We start from the raw sequence: 20,802 nt of genomic DNA, 5'->3' as shown, positions 1-20,802 counted from the left end.
GGAGGCAAAATATTGAATTGCTGGGAAAAAGCTACAGAAGTTAGGAGTGAACCTTACCCTTGCTCCATCACCATCACGTTTCAGTACCACTAAGACACAAAGTGACACAGGATTACAGCGAGTGAAGAGAAAGGCGTTTGGACATGGCAGGGTCGATGCCACTCACTGGGTGTGTTACCTACAGATGTGTAGCCACTGGAGGAAACAAAACTATAAGGAATTGTAAGACTTGCTGGGATAATCTGGATGTGGCTGGGAATGCCCCTGTGCTTCACTCGTGGAAGGGAAGGGTGAGGGTCTCCCGAAGGTGGGGAGGGGGAATGGTGCCTGGAAGCCTAAACCACCGGCCGGGACAGTGTCTGGGCTCGTTTTCTTTCTGGGAATGGTGCTCCCGTGCCGGGACAGGGAAGCGTGAGGCGGGGAGAGGCGGGGAGAGGCGGGTTGCAGGGCGTGCGGACTTCCCGACCGGGAGACAGCGGCCGCCACCCGCTGTGGGACCGGCAGCGGCGGGATCACGTCCCCGCCTCGCCCGCGGCACCGGACCGCGCCGGGGGTGTGCCGGGGGCGGAGCGGGCCGGGCCGGGCCGGGCCGCGGTGGGGGCGGAGCGGCGCGGAGCGCGGACAGCGGCCGCGGGAGGCAGCGCGGCCGCGGGGAGGCATGTCCGTGCCCATGTCCGTGCCCGGCGGCGGGCGGTGAGCGGCCATGCCGCGCAGGGCGGAGAGGTGCCTGCAGATCGCCCCGCACTCCCTGGCCATCGTCCTGGACGCCGCGGCCGGGGGGCGGCCGGGGGGCGACGGTGCCGGCGGTGCCGGCGGTGCCGGGGCCGGTGCCTGTGCGGGGCCGGCGGCGGAGCTGGGCCGCCACCGCATCGGCTACGAGATCTTCGCGGACTTCAAGCGGGAGAACATGCAGCACTTCTGGGACCGGCGGGCCACGGCGGCGGTGGCCGAGACCTTCTTCCTGGGCTGGATCGACGAGCAGGTGCTGCTGGTGCAGGGCAAGGAGGAGCACCTGGAGGTGCTGCGGCAGGGCTGGGCGCGCCGCTCCCTCAAGCCCCCCAGCGGCTTCCACATCAAGTGCCTGGGTAGGTGCCGCCGGGCCGGGGCCGGGCCCGCGGAGCTGCGCCGGGGCACTCGCCGCAGGTGCCCGGCGGGCTCAGGGAGCGGGGGCGGAAAGGGGGGCCCTCCTCGCCGCGGGGTTTTAGCTCCCAAAGTGGATGTGCGCGAAAGGGGCGAGCCGGGAAGGGAGCGGTGCCATTACAGGGATGCGGCTAAGTGGGGTTCTCCGGGAGAGCTGCCGGCCACGGCTGTTGGGTCGGTTGGAGAGGTGCGTCCCGCCGTTCCCTTCAGCGGGCGAGGGTGAAAACATAAACTGGAAGTATTGGAATATACTCCTTGGAGGATGAAATGCCCGCTGGCCTCCTACCGGCCGGCTCTGCCCGCAGCGTGCTCCTGGGGCCGCTTGGCTCGGGAGTTAAAAGTTGGGTTTAGTATTTCCAGGTGTGCTAAAACAATATTTTATTTTATATTCGGCTCTACTTGCTAGATCAAACTTGTGTCAGTCACAGTGTTACTGTGAAGGTGTCTTCCACAGCGAGAAGTAGTAGGAGGAGATGAGTAACATACGGTTTTTAGTGGTGCAAGGCAGGTGACTTTTGGAGCTGTAAACGGCAAGTCTGTTATGCCGTGGTGGGCTGAAGGTTCAAGTTACAGTGTGATTCCCTGAGGGGAATCCCATCAGTGTGCACTGGCCTAGGACAAAGCACACCTCATCCTGAATTTTCTTTAGGAAATGAAAAAATCCTAGCATGGAGAGCACAAATGTTTCAGCACTTATTTTGACATGAAAAACACCAAACAAAGCCAAAAAAGCAACCCAACCCCTCCACCACCCCCAAACCCTAAGGTATAAAGCTGTGGCTATTTGGTGGGTATAGTGGCAAGTTGTGAAGAACAACAGAGCAGAAGTTTTTCTTAGGATTTAAGGCAACTCAACATTCATGACAGCTTGAAACATGCAGCTTCTCTTATAGAGAGAAGGAGAATTGTGAGGATTTGCTCTATTGCTGGCTTAATTACTTGCCGTGGCTGCTGCAGTGATGGTGTCTTTTTCCTCATGTACACTTTGTATCATCTATGTCCTATGCAGCAGGCACCATGAACAGGTCACAAAGCTAGAGATGCTCTCCCTGTGCTGGGAGTTTCAGACCCTTAGAACAGGATGCTTTCATGCATTTCTTTTTTTAAAAAATTAGTTGAGTAAGGTTCCCGAAAAGAATGGAACATGAATATTCGAGGTTTCCCAGTGTCCTGTTTTTAATCTGGCTTTTGAATGTTTTTAGCTGCCTTTACCCTTTTGAACAAGCAATTCAGAGTCCTATAATTTCTAGTTATTAGCAGTCTTGTCTCTTGCAGAGTTGTCAGACACTTGTCTGTCACTCACTATTTCCCTATCAGACTTACTTGAATGTTACCATTTTTTTCTGTGCTGAGAGGGAGGGTCAACACAAGTTGCCTTGTTAAAAATGAATGGATGGACCTTTTTTCCTCATAATAGCAAATTCTCCTCTGAACCTCAGATGACAAGACAGTATTGCAGAGCAGGTGTTTAATCCTGTTCTGTGATAGAAAAGTTTTTTGTGGTCCACCACTATTTGGAGAAGGTAAGAAATCTCTTAGGCAGTGGTTAGTGCTAGCTGCTCAGCCTACCTCATCTGGGCTTTTTGGCTGCAGTTGGACGGAGGATGAAGAGCTTTTGAATTGGCCTTGTCACCTGACAGTGTCAGGGTCAGTGTTTGATTTTTGGGATGTTCCTGGACCTTGCTTATTGGGTGACATTCCTCAGCCTGCTGCCCAGGAGGGCTGTGGAAAGGTGCATAGTGACCTTGACTTGACTAAAGCCACCCAAGGAATGTAAACAAGTCTTTGTGGCCTATCTTAAAATATGGAAACAAAACTTTTGCTAGAAGTTCACGTTAATAAGTAAGCTCACTGATGTGCAAATAATATGCATTCCTTTGGGGGGTTATCTTTGCTGCAAATTTACAAAAGACTGGAGCCAGTGTTTCATTTGACTTTAAAAATAGCAAATGCCTCTCAGCATTTGATTAAAGGCTATGACAGAAGAGCAGGGACCCGTTGGAGTCTTGCCTGTTGTGTAGCCTTAGCTGTGCTAAATATGATGGGAGGAACTGATTGATTTTTATTTTTTCCATTGTTTTTTTTTCCACTCCCAGACTGATAATTCAGGTCTTGTATCTAAGTAGATTCAACTTGCACTTACTGTAAAGTTAGGTAGCTAAAGAATTGTCAAAATAATGGCCTTGGCCTGTAGGCGTGAGCATCTGCTTAAATGCATGTAATTGTATTTTCAACATAACTAGGTACCTAATGTGTAAATGGCTGTGACTTACTGAGGAACTCTCTCACACTTTATTATCTACTTTGTTTCATTACGGCAGCGAACAACATACAGACAAAAAGCAAAAGCCCCAATGCTTTTCAGCTTTAAAAAAAAAAGGTGGTTCGTATCTTAGGCTGATAGGAAAACCTGCCTGCTGGGAGTTGCAGAATAGTAATATTTTACTCCTGTTAATAAATAACTGGTGGGGTCAAGGGGAAAAAGTGGCACAGTGTTTTTGATGAAGGTGACGCTGCTATTTTCTCTTGCTCTGGCCAATCTGGTAGTCCCCATACTGTGGTGGTAATAGGAGTTGCCATGGCTGGGCAATGGGGGAGGGGGTGCATGGGGGACTGACCCAGGGGTTCTTTCTGTGCACCCCAGGGCTGTTGGAATATCTGGACACTGCTGTGATAGGTTGTTGAGTTGGTTCTTGTCTCATTTCTTGGCTGGCTGTCTCTTTGCAGAAAGGTGGGGGCAGATTTCTGCCTCACCTGCGCCTGGAGTCCAGCTGGGATGACCAGCTGCCTGCCCCAAGGTGGTGTGGGGGGAGCATGCCAACCTCGTGCTGCTGTCTAGCATGGGACAAGGGACAGAAAGGTCTCCTCAGCTGCACAACCTCCATGCACAGGTAGCTGAGAGCCTTGGACAACGCTTCCCTTCCCCTATATTGTTAAGTATTAACATGACCCAGAAATCACAACTGCAGCCTGACTTTCAAACCTCTGCTGATGTTGCTGGTATTTCTCGTTCATTGTGGTCCAGAGCCTTGGCTCTGATGGGTTGTGATGGCTGTGGAGATAATAACTGGAGGAAAAAGTAGCTGGTGAGGAGGAGGAAATACTAAACCTCTGGTGTGCATAGCATGTTTTCTGCTGCTGGAATTGTAAAATGTAAACCAGGAGAGACTCATTGCTGGATAGTCTTTCCACATTTAAGTTACCCTGGCTTGATAATGAAAAGTTCATGAAAGTATAATCTGTAGTTAACAGGGACTGGACAGTCCTATGGTGCTCAGTGCAAGTGTACCTGAGCCACAAAGTGAATGGATTAATATTCACATGAGATTCTAGTGTCTGAAGATCTGAATTATAAAATTAGACCTTACAATTTAATACAGCAGGAATATGAAGCACATGAGAAATTTGCTTATAGCACTGACATCTTAGGGCTGGAGGGCACAGGGGATGAAGTGATTCATGTGTGACTTTTAAACTTACTCCTCTGGCAGTTTTCTTAAGCTAAATGGTTACGCCATAAAAGCTTGCTCAGTGACCAGTTTTGCAGTGATCAAAGTTATTTGGATATTAGGAAATTAGGGTGTATCGAGGTTTTTAAGTTGGCTGAAGGAGAAATTTTGGGAAACATAAGCAGTCTTTGAATAAACAAAATCCCCGAACCAGCACTTGCTTAATATGTTGATTTAGGGGGTCAAGGAAGCCTCATGCAAATCTATAGGTCCAGTGATGAAATTCATTGTCTTCGGAAGCTCTCTTGTAACTTTGTAAGGCTTTTGCAACTTAAGTCTTTAATGAGCGTTAGTATTTTAATAAGGTTTCTTTTTTTGACACACCTTCCACTTGCACTCACTAGTATTTGTCATCCTGGAAGCTGATTTTTTTTTTCCCTTTCTGTGCAAGCTCTTCTGTGCAAGGTGCTGTCAGCGCAGGAGGATGTTCCACCTCATTTTCATGTCTTCATCGCCTCTTGTGTTCCCAGATGAGACTTCCTTCTGTATCTCTTGCACTTGATTTCTGTGTCACGGACAATGGGCATCTTTGAGAGGTTTTCATACGCTTCGCAGAAGGGCCATGCCCTTTTGTAGAGATTGCTTGAAAAGAAGTGACCAAACTTTATAATAACCCTTTGGCCATGCCCAGAGCAATTTCTCCAATTAGAAGCTGATGTTCAGATGGAGTTTTTAAGAAATGTATGTGCAATAATTAAACTAACTAGCAGGAGTTATAATTCAGCAAAGTCGGCAGGTCCGGGCTGTTGTGCATTGTTCCTGCTTGGCCAGGCGTAGGGGGGAAACTTTTTTTGCCGTGCTGGGAGTTGGAGCTAAGTGCTCCCTTTCTTTTCTCTCCCTTCCATATCCTCTCATGCCACCAAAAAATTAAATTAACACCCCACCAGTTTAGGTTTGGTAATTTTCACAGTAAATTTTTCAGTCATTAGTGGATGATTATGGTGTAGACTGTTGGACATTAAATGTTATTCATCTATAGACATTTATAAAACATAAGTTCCTTTTTTTCCTCCCAATTATCTCCTCTGTATAATGAAAATTTCTTTTCAGTGAGGGAGCATTAGGTTTCATAGTAATAAAACCTCCGATGACTTTACCACACACTCAACTACACCTTTTGTATGCCTTGTGGTATTACCATGGGAACTTAAGTGGATTTAAATGACAGTATTTTTCTTCTCCTTCTCTACCACTCCAACCTAGAGCCAGTTATAGATTCACTAAGCACTTTTTATATCTGTGAGGTGGTTATTGCAGCCTGAAAAAAAAAAGGGTAAAATTAAGCTTATGGCTAGGCTGAAGTGCTTATGAATTTACTCCCAACTCTGAGTAAAGAACTTCACTGCTCACAAGTGTTGGGTTGGGCCTTAAATGTAATTTGTAAAAGCAGCTTTCAGAGGCTGGGGAGAGAGAGACAAGAGCTAAATGAGTATGGACTGCATATAAAGTGCCTGATTTCTCAGTATGTGGTTTGTGCTTGTGTTGTGGGAATGAAGTCTTAGAGTCAGAATTGCTTTCTGCTCTTTAAAGAAAATTGTGGATGGCCTGCAAGGCTAGTGCTAGTCATCAAAAACATATTGTGAAAGTAAAAAAACACAAAGGAAGGAAAGATATGGCCTATTGAATTTCATTTTTTCACTCAAAGCAACTTCTCTTGAACAAGCAAAGTCAAATACACAGATCTGTGGTATTCATTGTGCAGCTCAAGGGAAGGATTTATAAGGTTAATAGCCAGCTAGTACTGTCTCCCCACCTCCTTCCTCCCCACAAAGAGCACCATTGTATAGGAAAGCATCTTTTCCGGTGGCAAATAAGTCATCCAGCCTTGCAAGTTAAGTGTATGCTCTGTGTGAAAAGCAATGCTGTAAGGGAACCGTGGTGGCCGAGAGCAGCCCTTGGCCATGGTGCTTTGACAAAGCAAGAGCTCTCTCACTCTCTCCAACTCTTTCTTTGTGCATGGGGGTCTGGTCTTTAATTAAATGCTCCTTGTTCCCTTCCTCAAAAGGGCCCTTGTCTTTGCCAGGGAGCAGCACGGTGGGTGTGCACTGCATGAAGCCCTTGTCAGGTGTTATTCCCAGCTCTTATATGGGCTGCTGGGCTGCCAGCATCATGTGCCACTAGGCCAGTCACTAAATCACCTTTCTGTCTGTCCCACTCTCCTTTTTTACTTAGTCATTTTTGGATTTAAGAAGACTGAGGTGAATGAGGTGTCCAGGGGCCATGCAATGGATAACCTCCATCCTGCCTGCTCATTTTTACCATTTTGTGGCATGCAAACTTGGTTGTGTTTCCCCTTTTGTCCTGTCTTTGTGATTTGCCAGTAAGAGGCATGTTGTTAAATATTTTACTTATCAAGCTGTAATGATTTTAGTTGACTAAGTGCAGATCCTCTGCGTGTGTTGCCACAGTTTAAAATTCTGCTTTATATGAGTTTTGACTCACAGAATCAAAACTTGGCTTGGGTTGGAAGGGACCTTATCAATAATCTCATTCCAACCCCTGTGCCATGGGCAGGGAACCTTCCACTAGACCAGGTTGCTCAGAGCTCCATCCAACCTGGCTTTAAGTGCTTCCAGGGATGGGGCACCCACAGCTTCCTTTGAGAGCCTGACCCAGCACCTCACTATCCTCACAGTAAAGAATTTTGTCCTGGTATCTACTCTAAACCTACTGTCTTTCAGTTTAAGGCCATTTCCCTTTTCCTATCACTACATGCACTTGTGAAGTCTGTTTCTCAGCTCTCTTGCGTGCCTCCTTTAGGTACTGAAAAGTACTAGAAGGACTCCCAGAGTCTTCTCATTCTGTCTCCAAAAGAGAGGTGTTCCAGACCCCAAGCCTGGAGAAATGTGCGCAGAGAAAGGCTCTAGGAAGGTCAGCTGTATCTGAAAACACTTCTGTCCCTGGCCTTGACTGGCAGGTTTTTGTTTCAGCTCTTTTGTAAAGGGAATGATAACAAAGTTGGCGCACTCTCCCAGCAATTCTGGTGCTGTTTCCTCGGGCCATGATTTTGGATGGTAAACCTGTCCTCCTTTCTGCAGGCCAGGAGAATCACAGCTTGTCCCCCAACAGGATGTGCCAAAGCATTACCATGTTCTTGTCTGCATTTGAGACATCCTTTTGGAGAGTGTAGCAGAAAAGGTGCAACCCAGACGGACTGGGTGTCCTCCAAAACTCCTGGCATCAAATGCTGCCTCCTAAACAACATCACTCCGTCCCTTGGCTACAGCAAACATGATAGGCAGGCTTCTCTTTTCTTTTAGTAGTCAAGGAAAACCTGAAGTGTTCAAAGAAAATAAAAACTGCAACCAGATGGTGGTTTCCCCTGCAGAAGCTGTGGCTGTGAAATGTGAGGATGGAAGGAACTTCTTAATAGTTTTCTGCAATAACAGAATTTTAACAGGGTTCTGAAAATTCAAGCTGTCTCCAAACTTTTTTCTTTGTTTTAAATACAAAAGCATAAATGTTTTTATTATTTTCTAATGATGTTGACTGCTGGGAATGTTATTGCAGTCTCTGGTTTCCGATATTGAAACTGCTCCCTGGGTGGGCCAAATCTGGAAAGATTTTTAAGGATATTACATTCTTGGAATAAAATCCCTTCACCTAATATGTAAACATGCTTTCTTCTGTCTGCTGTACTTGATCCCTCTATTTATGACCTGGGACTTCACCTGAGAACCGCGATGAGCGGTATCTGAATGTAAAGAATGTACAAACACATATATTTTGATGAAACAAAGCGTTTTCATGTTGATATTTGAGCAGATCTTCATGCCTCCTTTTTTAATTGGGCTCCTGTTCTGAGCCACAATAGCAATTGAGCCCGCGTTCAAAGGTCAGTAACTACCCAGGGAATCTGAATAGTTGCATTTTTTTTCTGTAGCAGAAAAGCAATAGTGTAACATTACTATCAGCACTTATTAAGCTCTTTTAGGTTTTCTTATGAAAGCAAGTTACTATTCTGTGCACTAAATTAATGCACGGAGTAATGGCTTCTGTAGCGTATTTTCTGGAGCTGGATATACTTCTAATCCATCTAACATGAGACACTGTTGTTGTTCTTCCACATGAGGACAGGATGGGATACCAAAACAGCAGAAGTTGGAGTAAAACACAGCAGCCTTTTATCTTAACCTTGAATTCCACTATCAGATAATTAATAAAGAGACATGCAGGTGTATCAAAGATTGCTCTTTTAGAAGTGCAAACCAATTCACTTAAACTCTGGGAAACAACTCCAAATTTGGTTCTTTACAAAATCTATATGCTGTGACTGTGGAAAATGCTTCTACCCGAAGAGCTTGGTTTGGGTATATTCCAGAAGCTTTAGTTTTAAAGCAATTTTTGCTAACTGTTAGTGCTTCAGAGGGGACATGTGCTGGCTCATGCATGTCTTCAGAGGAGGACGAGAATGCTGAAGGACCCATGGCTGGCCCCAGTACGGGGAATCCCACTGAGACAGCACAATGGGCTCTTGGATGGTGACCCAATGGCTTTCACAATAACATGGCCTAAAACACAGTGGCCTGCAGGACTGGGCTGGCCATGTGGCAAGCTGATTCCTCCTTCTGGTGTCAGCAGAAGGGGAATAAAGGTATGTGCTGGGGCTGGTCTGTGGCTGAGCAAGTGTCTCCGTTCCTGCACTGGGAGCAGGGCAGTTGCATTTCCATGTCCATTGTCATCAGTGACTGCAGCTCCAGTAACTCCTGCTTATCTGCTGCCTTGCAGTTGCATATTTGCATGTGCTGCAATGTCTTCTCTCACTGGGTGTACAGAGGCTCCTGGGAAGGAGCAGAACTGCAAGGACCGTGTTTTCACTGGAGCTGTAAAACTTGCAATGTATTATTAGCATTAGAACAAGCTGGGTGCTGTGTATTTGAGATTTGGCAGCAGAGTCTTAGGTATTATTGAGGGCTATAAAATGAGTATTTCTTTTTTAAAAATGGAAACTTTTTTTGTTCCTTAAAAAAGCCCTATTGCGAATCTAGCAAAACTTTTAGCTAAAGAAGAAAAATTAATGTTAACTTTTTCAGATTATAGTTGTATTTTCCACTTTAATGATAATATCTGTGGATATCTTTCTATATGAAAAGAATGTGGAAGAAATAGATTTCTGGATGCAGCAGCCTTTCTCCAGGTCATTGGGAGAAAGACTTAATGGCCTAATAAATATATCATGTCTATTTACCTTGTGTTAACAGTATCCTTGGGTGCATGAGGTTACAGAGTCCTGCTTCTGTGCCAATTGCAAAACAGTTTATTATTTATGTCCCTTTACAAAGAGATCAACTTGATATAAATAGGGTTTATCATTGCCTGTAAATTTATTGTGTTTGAATTCTAATGAAGTAACTGAAGTCCTGTAAGCTCCACGTGATGCTGCAGTGAACTTCTGTATGTTTGGTGGGGCTTTTTTGTAGTTTTGGGAGTGGGGTTTTGGTTTTTTGAGGGAGTTGGTTTTTTGTTTCTGTTTTTTTAATTGCTTTTCTTTTAGGGGAGGTATTTTACTCAAAGTATTAATGATGCGTTTTTTGGGTATTAGTAGTCCTCAGCCTGCCCTTGAGTCTTCCAGCCACTCTTCAGCATGTGTGGAACTGGACCATGCCCTTGACTCCCACTCCAGCAGACCATCATTAAATGTTTGCTCTCCTGCTTGTGCATACTGCAGGGCTACTGCCCAAACATGTTCTCTTTTCACTGACAGATGAAATAACCTGGCATTAAGAGAAAGCTGAGTATTTTCTTTGGGTTTCCCTGAAGGGCCTCTTTTGTCTCCACCATCTCCACTCAGGGAAACCTGTACATATTGCTAAATCTGAGGCTGCTGTTGAGATGCTCTGGCTTGAGAAGTCAGGAGTAGGTCAGCACCCATGTGAAGATTTCCATCCAGTTGGTGTGCCGGCTGCTCCTGGCAAGGCTTTGCAAGTAGCCCTGTCCAGGGGGGTGGTCTAGGCTGATGTGGGCAATCTTGAGCAGAGGGTGAAACATCCACAGCACTGAGAAGGAGAGTAGAGGAAGGAGGTCCTGGTGGACTGCCCCTTACTCAGTGTTTATATGGCTCAAAGGAGGAGAAAATTATGGACAGCTGGATGAACCTGAACAGATGTTTACAAGTGCCTGATATCACCTGAGTGGCCCTGGTCCTGTTGTGGGAAGTCAGCAACTCACATGGGCTATAGGGATGTCTTAGTTAGTCACATGTTTACAAGGTGGTTTAACCAGCTGAAAACCAGGATTTTAAGGTCTATTTTAAAGCAAATACAGTATCTCATATTGTAGACATTGTTAGCAGAAGGGGTTATTAAAAATAACTAAAAGGGAGAAGGAATTTTCTCACTTTCTTTGTTTCTCAAAGAAATGTTGTGTGCTTAAGCATTCCCTGCTGGAAGTTTAGGGCAATTTTCAGCTTGGAATTGCTTCATATAGACATATGTGTGAGAGTGTATATAGTGTTTTAAGTGCTGTATGAACAGAGGTTTTCCATTACTTTGAGTGGTCTTGATTCAACAATGTACAGATACTCACATGTGCTTTTATGTTAAATCTAGTGGGAGGACTCACATTTTTGAATATAGGCATGTCATATATTCTTGTATTTGCCTGGCTGTTTTTAAGAGATTTGCCAGGGGAATCTCTTCCTGGTTAATTGCAGAGTGGGTCATCTGTGTCTAAACCAGGGGTCCTTTGAGAGTTAAGCTTGGGAATCCAAGATTAGTATTCTTTTCATTTTTATTTTGGTGTGTACAGTATGCTGAGAAATAAATAGCAGAAGACCTTACCCAACTTTTGTAGGTGCCGTCAGGAAAAGTATGAAGAGGAAGTATTAATTAATACTTTGTCAATAGAGATAAAGTCATGAAAAGTAGGCAACTTGACCTACAATCATTCTGATTTCTTTCCTTGGATAGGAATTAGTGGCTATCATCTTGTCATTTTTTATTTATGGCTAAATAAAGGCTTGTAGCCCTTAGTTTATAGATTTCTTACTAATTTGTAGCCCTTAGTTTATAGATTTCTTACTAATTCAGGTTCTTTGGTTTTGTTTCCAAGGTATTTTTTTTTATTGTTAATTTGTCTTTGCAAGAGGTGTACATATAGAGCTCCTCAGTGAAGCTGATGCCAAATAGCTGTTGGAAGGTCTGTAGGGACTTGCTTCTCGGCTGCCTTTCAAGTGCGGTATGGCTGTAAAATGTTTTCATGTCAGAATCATGACATCTATCATTGTTCTGCTTTTCTCTGTCAATAACTAGTCTCATTCAGTGACATATTTGTTTTTAAAGGGGAAAAGCAGATTTATCTGTGTGCCAGCACATGAGTCTTTTCAATTTTTCTGCTCAGATAATCACTGGACTTCAGGTTTTAGTGGTTACTTAAATTAATCCCAGTGTTGTGTTCCCAGTCTCTTCAGTGTTTGCGTTGAGAAAAAGGCCAAAACATATCCTGTCTATTGGGAACCACTAGAAACCAATCATCTGGTGAGATGGAAGAAAAGCGAGCTACAGTCTTCAGTGCTGATTTTTGTGATGAGTGACTGGGGTAAAAAGGAACAGAACATTTGACAGAACATTTCCCACTAGTTAGAACAATATTTAACAACTGGGATATGCTATTTCAATTTTTCCTTTCTTTTTATGCTGGGAACACTTTTGCTTGTTGGCTTGCACACCCATTTCCAGTTCCTGAGGACTTGGGTGATTTATGCTGCCTCCTGTCCCTGTGAGTAACAATCCACTAGTGTGATGATCCTTACCTTTCTTTAGTTTGCAGATTGCTGAGTTTCCAGTGAAAATAAAGCAAATGTAAGTGGTGCTTTTTGCTTTTATCTTTTTATGGACCATTTGGAAAAGAGTTGACAGATCACTTGGGGACCTGCAAACCCCAAGTTGAAAACCCCTGACCTCGCCAACCCCAGCATTTTACACCTGAATGTGCAGGTACCTACACAGCTGAAGCTTGTGCTCCCCTACCAGTATGCTGCGGACTTACCAAACTTTCCCTTGAAATAATTCACAATTTATTATTTATGACAGCTACCCTGAGCCTCAGCGTTTGCTCTGCAACTTTTCCTCTTCTCCTCTTTCTTTCAAGGACACCTGTGGTGGTTACTTTTGATGGTTGGCACTTTGATGGCTGCAGGCTGGAAAGCTTGTTCCAAACATTGTTCCTTGCCTTGTGTTTGAGAGCACAAGTGTTTTGGAGCCGAGAACTTGGTGGCTTTGTCACACTGATGTGCTGGGCACTGCAGTGCTGAGCTGGGGCTGAAGTCCTTAGGTGCTCTGACAGTGCTAAACCTTATATAATAATACACACATATGAGGTTACTTGTGAATGAGAGGTAATCTGTAAATAGGCAGACAGGCAAAGAATTCTTGCTCAAAACGTGCCGGGATCTGCTTTACCTGTTTTCTAACCACTTGGGCAATAGTAATTACTTTTTGTGGCAGTCCTCAGCCTGCTTCATGAATGAGTTGAGTGCATAAATTTTTTGAAGGTTTTAGTAGAGCTGTTGTGAGTTTGCAATCACAGATACTTAGATATGTGTTTGGCTTGAATCTGGAGCCATAAATGCATAATAGCTCATAAATGGCTATCCTTACTTTATTTGCTCTGGTTGTTAACTAAGAAAATGAGAGCAGGGCCCAATGGGTCAATAGGTGTAGACGAGACATGTCCTACTGTCCCAGTCTGTGGTCTTGCACTTTTGGTATATGACATGTAAACACTACCTGTGATTGCACAGAAGGGAAATGGAGCCTCTCATGGTTTATATAGTGTTTCTTTCAATCGACTGCAAAATAGTGATTCTTGTGTGACGGTACCTGTATCTTTTAGAAATGTATATGGCTTCTCACAGGCTTGTTCTTTCCTAATTGTGGTAAGAAAAGATGAAATTTGCCCCTGAAGGCAACTCTGCATCTTCTACTGAAGCATGTTTGTCAGTACAGTCCTTTTCAAGTTTGTCAGTAGGTTCTTCTCTCTGTGGCAACGCCCAGAAGTACATCTGTGGAAGTGACCTACTCTTGTCCTGGAAAAGCAGAGGTGGAGAGGAAAGTGGTATGTGGTGGGGTATCTTTCTTTTCCCTTCCTGAAACCACAGGTCTCAGTGCTTCTGCAAGATGACTAAGCTTTCTTTCAGCCTTGGGCTCCTTGATTTTTCCTGCATGTGTTTTAGCTGAACATAAATGTATTTGAGCTAGTTTTGAAGTAGCCAGCTCAGGTATGGTTTGCATTCTTCAACTCCAGCAATAATTGTGGTTTTCAGCAGTGTCTAACTCCCCTTGCCACTCAGGGAGCCTGTGATGAGCTGCTGCAGTAAGAGACTTGAGTTCCTAGATTAAAGGCAGCTCGGGCTTATCCAGACCGCAGCGCTGGGATACTGTAACTCTCCTTTACAAACTGAGCTATTGCAGTGAATTCCTCAGGGATTTTTGCTTCCTGCCTTTTGAATTTCTTTTTCTGTGAACTTAGCAAGTGTGGCTTTTACCTTTATCCATGACTGACCTTTTCTTAATGCTATCTCTCTGCTTAAAAGCTCATGCCAGCATGTAAGCTCTTGTCATTTTCTCCAGCAATGGCTTTGTGCCAGGATCACACCAGTCTGGTAAAGAGCCCCTAACAGTCTGTCCCATCTCAGCTTACCTACCTCACTGCTTACAGCATCATCGTTCTTCTGTTGGCTCTGCTCTACCTGCTTCTACAAAATCCGCCTTCTTCGAAGACATCTTGTCTCTCCTGATGGCTTCAGAAATTTCACTGGCTGAATTTGGTGCTAGCTGGGGCTGAGCCTTCAAAAGCTGGCTCTTGGAATGGATATGGTGATACTATGCTTTGAAGTCAGACCACATGTTTTGTAAAGGGCATGTTTTTGATCCTTAAAACCATGATATGGTTAAGGCAAGGTGAGATGCTGAACAGTGTGGGAAAAATGGGGTTGAGAAGCTGACTGCTGGGAAGTACTAGGATAGATATGGGAAGTGCTTAAGTCGATCTGTGCCAGTGCTGTCCCTAACTGGTCTTTTTCTTTCTGTTTACACTTCATTGAGGAAGGCACAGGTCCATTTTCAGATGTTTGACTGCAGAACTATAGTCCCTCCTTATACTTAGCAGGAACTGAACTTCCTTCTGTATCTGTACTGCCACAGTGATTTGAGCTGGTGTGGGTCCTCACCAAGGAGGTCACACAGCCTTTGCTTTGACACAGGAGCCCACAATGAGCCATCACAAAGGCAAAAACCTAACCTGGAGTAAGGAGAGAGGAAAAGAGAGTTCAGGATAAATATGTGTGGGATCATAAGGTAATTTTTGTAGGAAGAGACTCCATGTGTCTCTTGTCTGACCTCCTGATTACAGCCGTGACATTGGGTAAGTTGTTCCCATCATCTAACCTGTAATGCCCTGTTGAAGACAGCAGCAGCTAACAGCAGCTCTGGTGGATCTTGTGGATGATTTCCCAAATTCCCGCATGTTTTGCTGTGGACAGGTCCTTTTGGAACTTTGGCTCCTGCCTAACAGGTTCCCCTGGTCTTTCTGCCTCCAGTTGCTCTGTGTAATGGGGGACCCGGGAGCACCCAGTGCCGTCTGGCTGTCTCTTCCACCCACGCTGTTTGAACACCAGCTTTCTTGAGGCAAATGGGATACCTTTTTGAATGCACAGCTCTGAACAAAATTAGGCAGCTGTTGTCTTTAGTTGAAATGTGTTTGTTTAAAAAAAAAAAAAGTGCAACTCCTTCCCCAGTTTGCCTCAGATATATTTCTGTGTTTTGACAGATCCTTAAGGTGATTGACAGAGCTATAGTTGCCAGCAGCTTTTTATAGGAGCTTTTCTTACCATGCTTGTCTTGAGAAAGACTTTTTTTTTTTTGGAACCACTTAATCCGTGGTTTAAACTTTTTTTCAAAGTCCCAGCAATGGCTGCTTTAGGTAATCTTGAAAGATCTTTTGAAATGTCTGGTAAGCCTGCCCTTTCTTTAATTTTAAATGCTGAGAAGTTAAGTTGTAATGACTTGGTGACTGGAAGTTATGGAAAACAAATCAACCAAGTGCTTTTTCTTCCTCTCATAACCTAATTTTCCCACTTCTTTTGTGACTTTTCTGTCTGCAGTTGATCTGCTCCTTGCGCAACCACAGTCTTTTTACTCAGCTCATTAAATCATGTTTTTTATCTGAGTTTAGACTGTCAAACCACTCTTAGACACTGTTTCCTTATCTCCTTACTTTATTCTTACCTGAACTGTGGCAGAAAGCACTTAATGGAGGCTGCAGGCCTTGAAGTTGGTCTCAGAATAGAGTGGAGGAGGAGACATTGACCATTCATGCTTTTTTTTCAGTGTTTCTGCAGTTTGACAGATACCCTTTGGGCTATGAAAATGTGTCATTCATTGACTCACAGAGAACTCATTGTCTGAATAAACGACTTATAAAAAAAAAAAAAAGAAAAATACCCTAGATATATATTTTTGCATAGTAATGTAAGTAAACCCACAGAAAATATACAAGGTTTGTGAGCATTTTGGCCCATCTGCTACAATTTCTAATACAACAGATCCATTAACCTGCTTCTGGTGAGACTGGCTGTGTTCAGTGTGCCTGGTCAGCAGATCTGGGCATCTGCACCACAGCAGATCTGCAAAGGGACTTGCTAAAGGAAGAAGCAAAGCAGATGGATGACCCTTGTGCTTTTAGAAGCTGTTATTTAAACCCTGTTGGGTTACTGAAAGGGGCAGGCTTGGTAACTATAGACCTTCCCATCCCGTCTTACATTTAAGATCCAACTTTTATTTCCATCAGTGGGAATTTCCCAGTGACAGTAGGAGTTAGGTGGTACTTCTAGTGAAATGAGAAATAGAAATGCCGCAAACTAAGAGGAACACAGGAGAAAAAGGATGTATGAAATGTAGACTTTGCATTTTATCTGATTCTTTAATACCCATTTCCTCACTTTTTACCCGATATGGTTTGCTGTTGAATTATTAACCGATCATCCTCTAAGGGTCGAGCCAGGAAATACTTTCTTGGTCCTCAGAAAGGGAGTGCTCTTTCAGAAACAATTTACAGCTTTCAGCATGGTTGAGAAGGTAACATGAATGATGACAGTTTGTAAAACTATTCTGCAATTGCTGGAGCTAAACTCACCCTGGACTCAGTAAAGAGGGGAGGTCCCACTTCTTACACTTATTCCAGGGTAACTATGAAGGCTACTGCTAAAGTTGAATATGCATGTTAGTTGGTAGCAGAAGTAAATATCCTGCTATTTTTCTATTGTCTTTTACACAAACTGTAGCTTTCTTTGTGGTTCTCTAAGTGGCTGTTTTTAGTGAATTGTAGAAGGGATGATGGAATAAAATCAAGCAATTCTCTGCTCATGTGTCCTAGTCACTCTGTTTTACACTTAAACAATTGAAAAGTTTATATGTGTAAGCAAAGTTTGCTGCCAACTGAGCAGGATTATAAACCTTTTCTGATGGTGTAATTCATACAAAATATGCTGCCCAAAGCATCTCTAGAAGTTGATATAGTGGCATTTGCAAGCCCAGGCAAATATATACAAGATTTTCTATATTTCTAAATGTAGAATCCAGAGCTGCCTGTCTGGCTAATACATGGGTAAGGGCATGCCTGACTTTATAATATAGGAGTCTGTGTTTTGGCTTTATTAGATGGCACTTTTTTTTTTTCTTTCTGACTAGCCAGCAGTGTCTGGGCAAGCTATCTCACACTGTTAGCTCCTGACTTCTTGACAGTAAAAGCATCATTCTGTTTCTTCAGAAATTTGCAAAATTTATTGCTGTGCATTGTAATCAAGGAGGAGAAAATATCGATGTTATGTTAAAAGGATTATTGTTGATGCAGTTTGTATTTCCTTCTTTCAGTCCACTTGCCACTCATTTAAATAACTTCCTTCCCCATGCCATGTTTGTTGGATGTCAGGGTGTCTGTTACTGTTTGTGGTGGTGACCTGGACATCCACACTCCTGGCACTCATGACTAGGAGTTCATGCTGGTGACTTGACAATGCAGAGAATGCAGATGCACAACAAACACAATTATAATGTCTTTTTTTGCTTTTAAGAACACGTTTCTTAGGTATATTTAAAGACAAGGGTGTGAATCACTTTCATAACTACAGTTGGCTTCATTTTTTTCTTTGAAGGTCACAGCTTTTCCGCTGGAGGAGTTCTTGCGTATGTATTCTGGCTGACCAGACAACTGGACCAAAGGTTTTTGCTCAACCTTCTTTAGGCAGCAAAGTACTTGGACATTTTCTGTCTAAAGACAGAAACAGAGAACATATTCAAGTTGATAACAAAAAGGTAAATAGAATAGAAATAAATAGAACAAAGGCAGGAACTTAAGCTTCCTCTTTGGCTTTTTGAAACGTACAGTGTTTTGCCAGTTTGGTTTGAACTTAATATATGCTTGCGTGTTTTTTTCCAATGAACTGATGGTTTAATAAATAGGAAATAAAATGGAAGGTGCTAGAATACCAATTTAAAAAAGCCAGAGAACTAGGAAAAATGCAAGGACAGGTATTCTTGGTTTAGAGAATTATTTTTGCATGTAGCAGCTGTATTGTGGAAGCTGATTGAATTGAGTCCTGGGAGAAAATGAGTGGAGCAATTATGTTTTTCTGTTTGTTTTTTTTTTTTTTTCTGATGTAAGGATTTGGGAGCATCAAATTAAATTATTAGGAGGTAAGTCTGAAACAAACAAAAGAGATTATTTTCAGAAAACATGATAAAACAATGAATAAGTAATGTTTTAGACTTTTCGTATCCTCCATATCTTACATGAAAGATTTCTCATAAAAAATCCCAAACAACAGAACAGTCTTTCCCTCCCAAACCTGAAAGTTTTTCTCTTCAAAAGTAAATAGATACATTCACAGAAGAAAAATTTGGCATACACAAGAACTTCTTTGTGTGCTGCCAGACCATTCCTGGCTCCCCCTGTGACTAATTTGGAGCTGGCTTTTGTAGCCACAGGTGGCTCCCAGCAGAGCTCATGGGAGGTGTGTGTGAAGATGCTCCTTCTTCTGCTCTGTGTTGTGCCAGTGGCCACCAAGTCTCAAGGGCAAGGGTAAGCACCTGGCCTGCGGTCTCAGAGCCATGAGATTTTGACTTGGCTGAGAGGCGGGCAGTAGGCACTGGAGACAGGGGCCCCTCCTCGATGAAAACCAAAGCATGGGCGCATTGGGCAGAAGATCCCAGCCTGGAAAAGCTGGTTTGAATTCCCATCGTGGGTTGAAGGGGGTCAGTGCACTGGTATGCTGCCTATTATAAAATCTTCCTTCTACTTTTACAGACGCATCATTTTCTTCATCTGATAATTTGCTTCAAGGACCAGAAAAGTGAGTCTAAGGAATTTGCCCCCATTGCTGAAAGAAAAAAAAAAGAAAGAAAAACCTGAGGACCTCCCAGGAGCTCATTATAGAGTTGTAAGGACCTACATGAAGCCAGGGGTTCTTGGTGTCAGGGGCTCCTTACAAAAGGAGATATTTGTTACAGTATTGATTTCAAAATGGGCTGTTTTATTTAAAAATGCTGAGCCTGGAACAAACTGAGTGCAGCACATTAGTGGTTTTTGGGTCCTGATCTCTGCAAATGCCAGAAGAGGAGATGAAATGTCTCTTTGTAGGGGTACTTATAATGACTGTCGTGTTTACTCATGTGAATATCTTCCATAGCGTGACCATGAAGTCCAAATATGTGGAATAACATGCAAATCTAGGGAAGTGTAGAGAATTCTTTTGTTGAATAGCATGAGCAAGACAAGGATAACAGTTCATTAACACTTCCAATAAAAGAAAAAATACTTTATTGTTACCTGTGTGATGTGAAACTATTTGGCAATTAAAAATATACTTGCTGAACTTCTGTGGAATATAGGATCTCACACAGGGTCTCATTTAGGATTTTTGCTCATTTCTGATTGTTGCTTAGGAATTTTTTGGTTTTTGTTTTTTTTTATTTTTCCTACTGGAACAATTCAGCATGGCAAATGACATAGCATGAAACAGTCATAGTGCTCTTTTTCCTATTGGTGTCACTCCTTATGGTTGGGTCAGCCAGTAAGAATGACTTCCTAGTTTTGGCTTGTTGTGTAGGGCTATATGCAACAGGTAGTAGGAAGGACAGAAGTAGCTGGGCCCTCTATAAGTAATGTATTTCCACACAGCAAGATGCTCACTTGAGAGAGGCCTTTCTTACACCATCTCATGTGATGGCTTGAGAAGCAGTTACTTGGAAATCTTCCTCTGCCCAAATCTGCTAAAGGACAGGTTGAACGGGATGCAATGAGCTGAAGCAAGAGCTTGTCAGTGGGCTCCTGGGACTTACCTAGAGTAGACACAACCTATAATGGTGTGTCTCCAAAAATTGTTTTGCTTTGCCAGGCCTAGAGAAAAACAGCTGAGCCATGCATATCCAAAATGGCCAGGTATGGTGGAGGCAGAGGAAGGGCTCGCTTCCACAGGTTGGGGAGCAAGGTTCAGCCCATGTCAGGTGTTGGCAATTTGTTGGGGTAGTGAGAGGGGAAGCTGAGCATGGGACTGAACTCTTAGTCGCTGTGCTTGTGTGCAAGCCAGGCTGATGACACCTTTAGGAACAAAGCTTGCAGATATTAGTGTGGCAGACAGAGAAGAAAGAAGAAATTTTGGAATGTTTAATCCTTTGCAGTAGTTTTTCCTTGCTGCGGTGGCTTCAGCATTATTGAATATTATTCTAAAACTCTTTACTTGTATCTGCTAGTGTGGCTCAGCCAGGCCAAGTCCTACAGCAGCAAGGCACCTTGTGAAATGCTAGATCCTGGGAGAAATCTTTAAATGCCATGGGTGCTTTGGAATAACCACTCCCTTATGCTTCAATCCACTGAGCAGTGCATCAAACAGATTTTTGACAGAACATTTATTGCACTGATACCTGCAAACACGAAGTAAGATTGTGTATTAAGGAGGATTTAAGCTGCAGCTGCATGCAAGGGAATCTGGTCTTCAAGCTTTAGAAAACGAAAACTTTCAGAAGCAAATCCTAATACCAGAGCTTAGTCACTTGCATGATCTGGCTGGCCCAGCCAACCAGATTGGTGGCAGAGAGACATCATCACTGTATGGGTTATGTCTGGTGTTAGTGTTATGGAGAACAGAGGGAAGAAAAAG

The 20,802-nt window shown here is 43.5% G+C and overlaps 1 protein-coding gene across 1 annotated transcript in view; it reads left to right on the top strand.

Moving 5' to 3' along the window:
* The first annotated feature begins 640 nt into the window (after positions 1–640).
* The window catches only part of STOX2 (storkhead box 2), a 144,375-nt gene continuing 124,213 nt past the window's right edge, over positions 641–20,802 (top strand). Inside the window, exon 1 of the mRNA XM_048303037.1 lies at positions 641–1,085. Coding sequence (XP_048158994.1) covers positions 704–1,085 — 382 coding nt within the window. The 5' untranslated portion in view covers positions 641–703. The remainder of the gene's footprint in view (positions 1,086–20,802) is intronic.

The sequence above is a fragment of the Corvus hawaiiensis genome, chromosome 5, assembly GCF_020740725.1.
Source record: "Corvus hawaiiensis isolate bCorHaw1 chromosome 5, bCorHaw1.pri.cur, whole genome shotgun sequence".
NCBI classification, from domain to species: Eukaryota; Metazoa; Chordata; class Aves; order Passeriformes; family Corvidae; genus Corvus; species Corvus hawaiiensis.
This window is presented reverse-complemented; position numbering and strand designations above follow the sequence as displayed.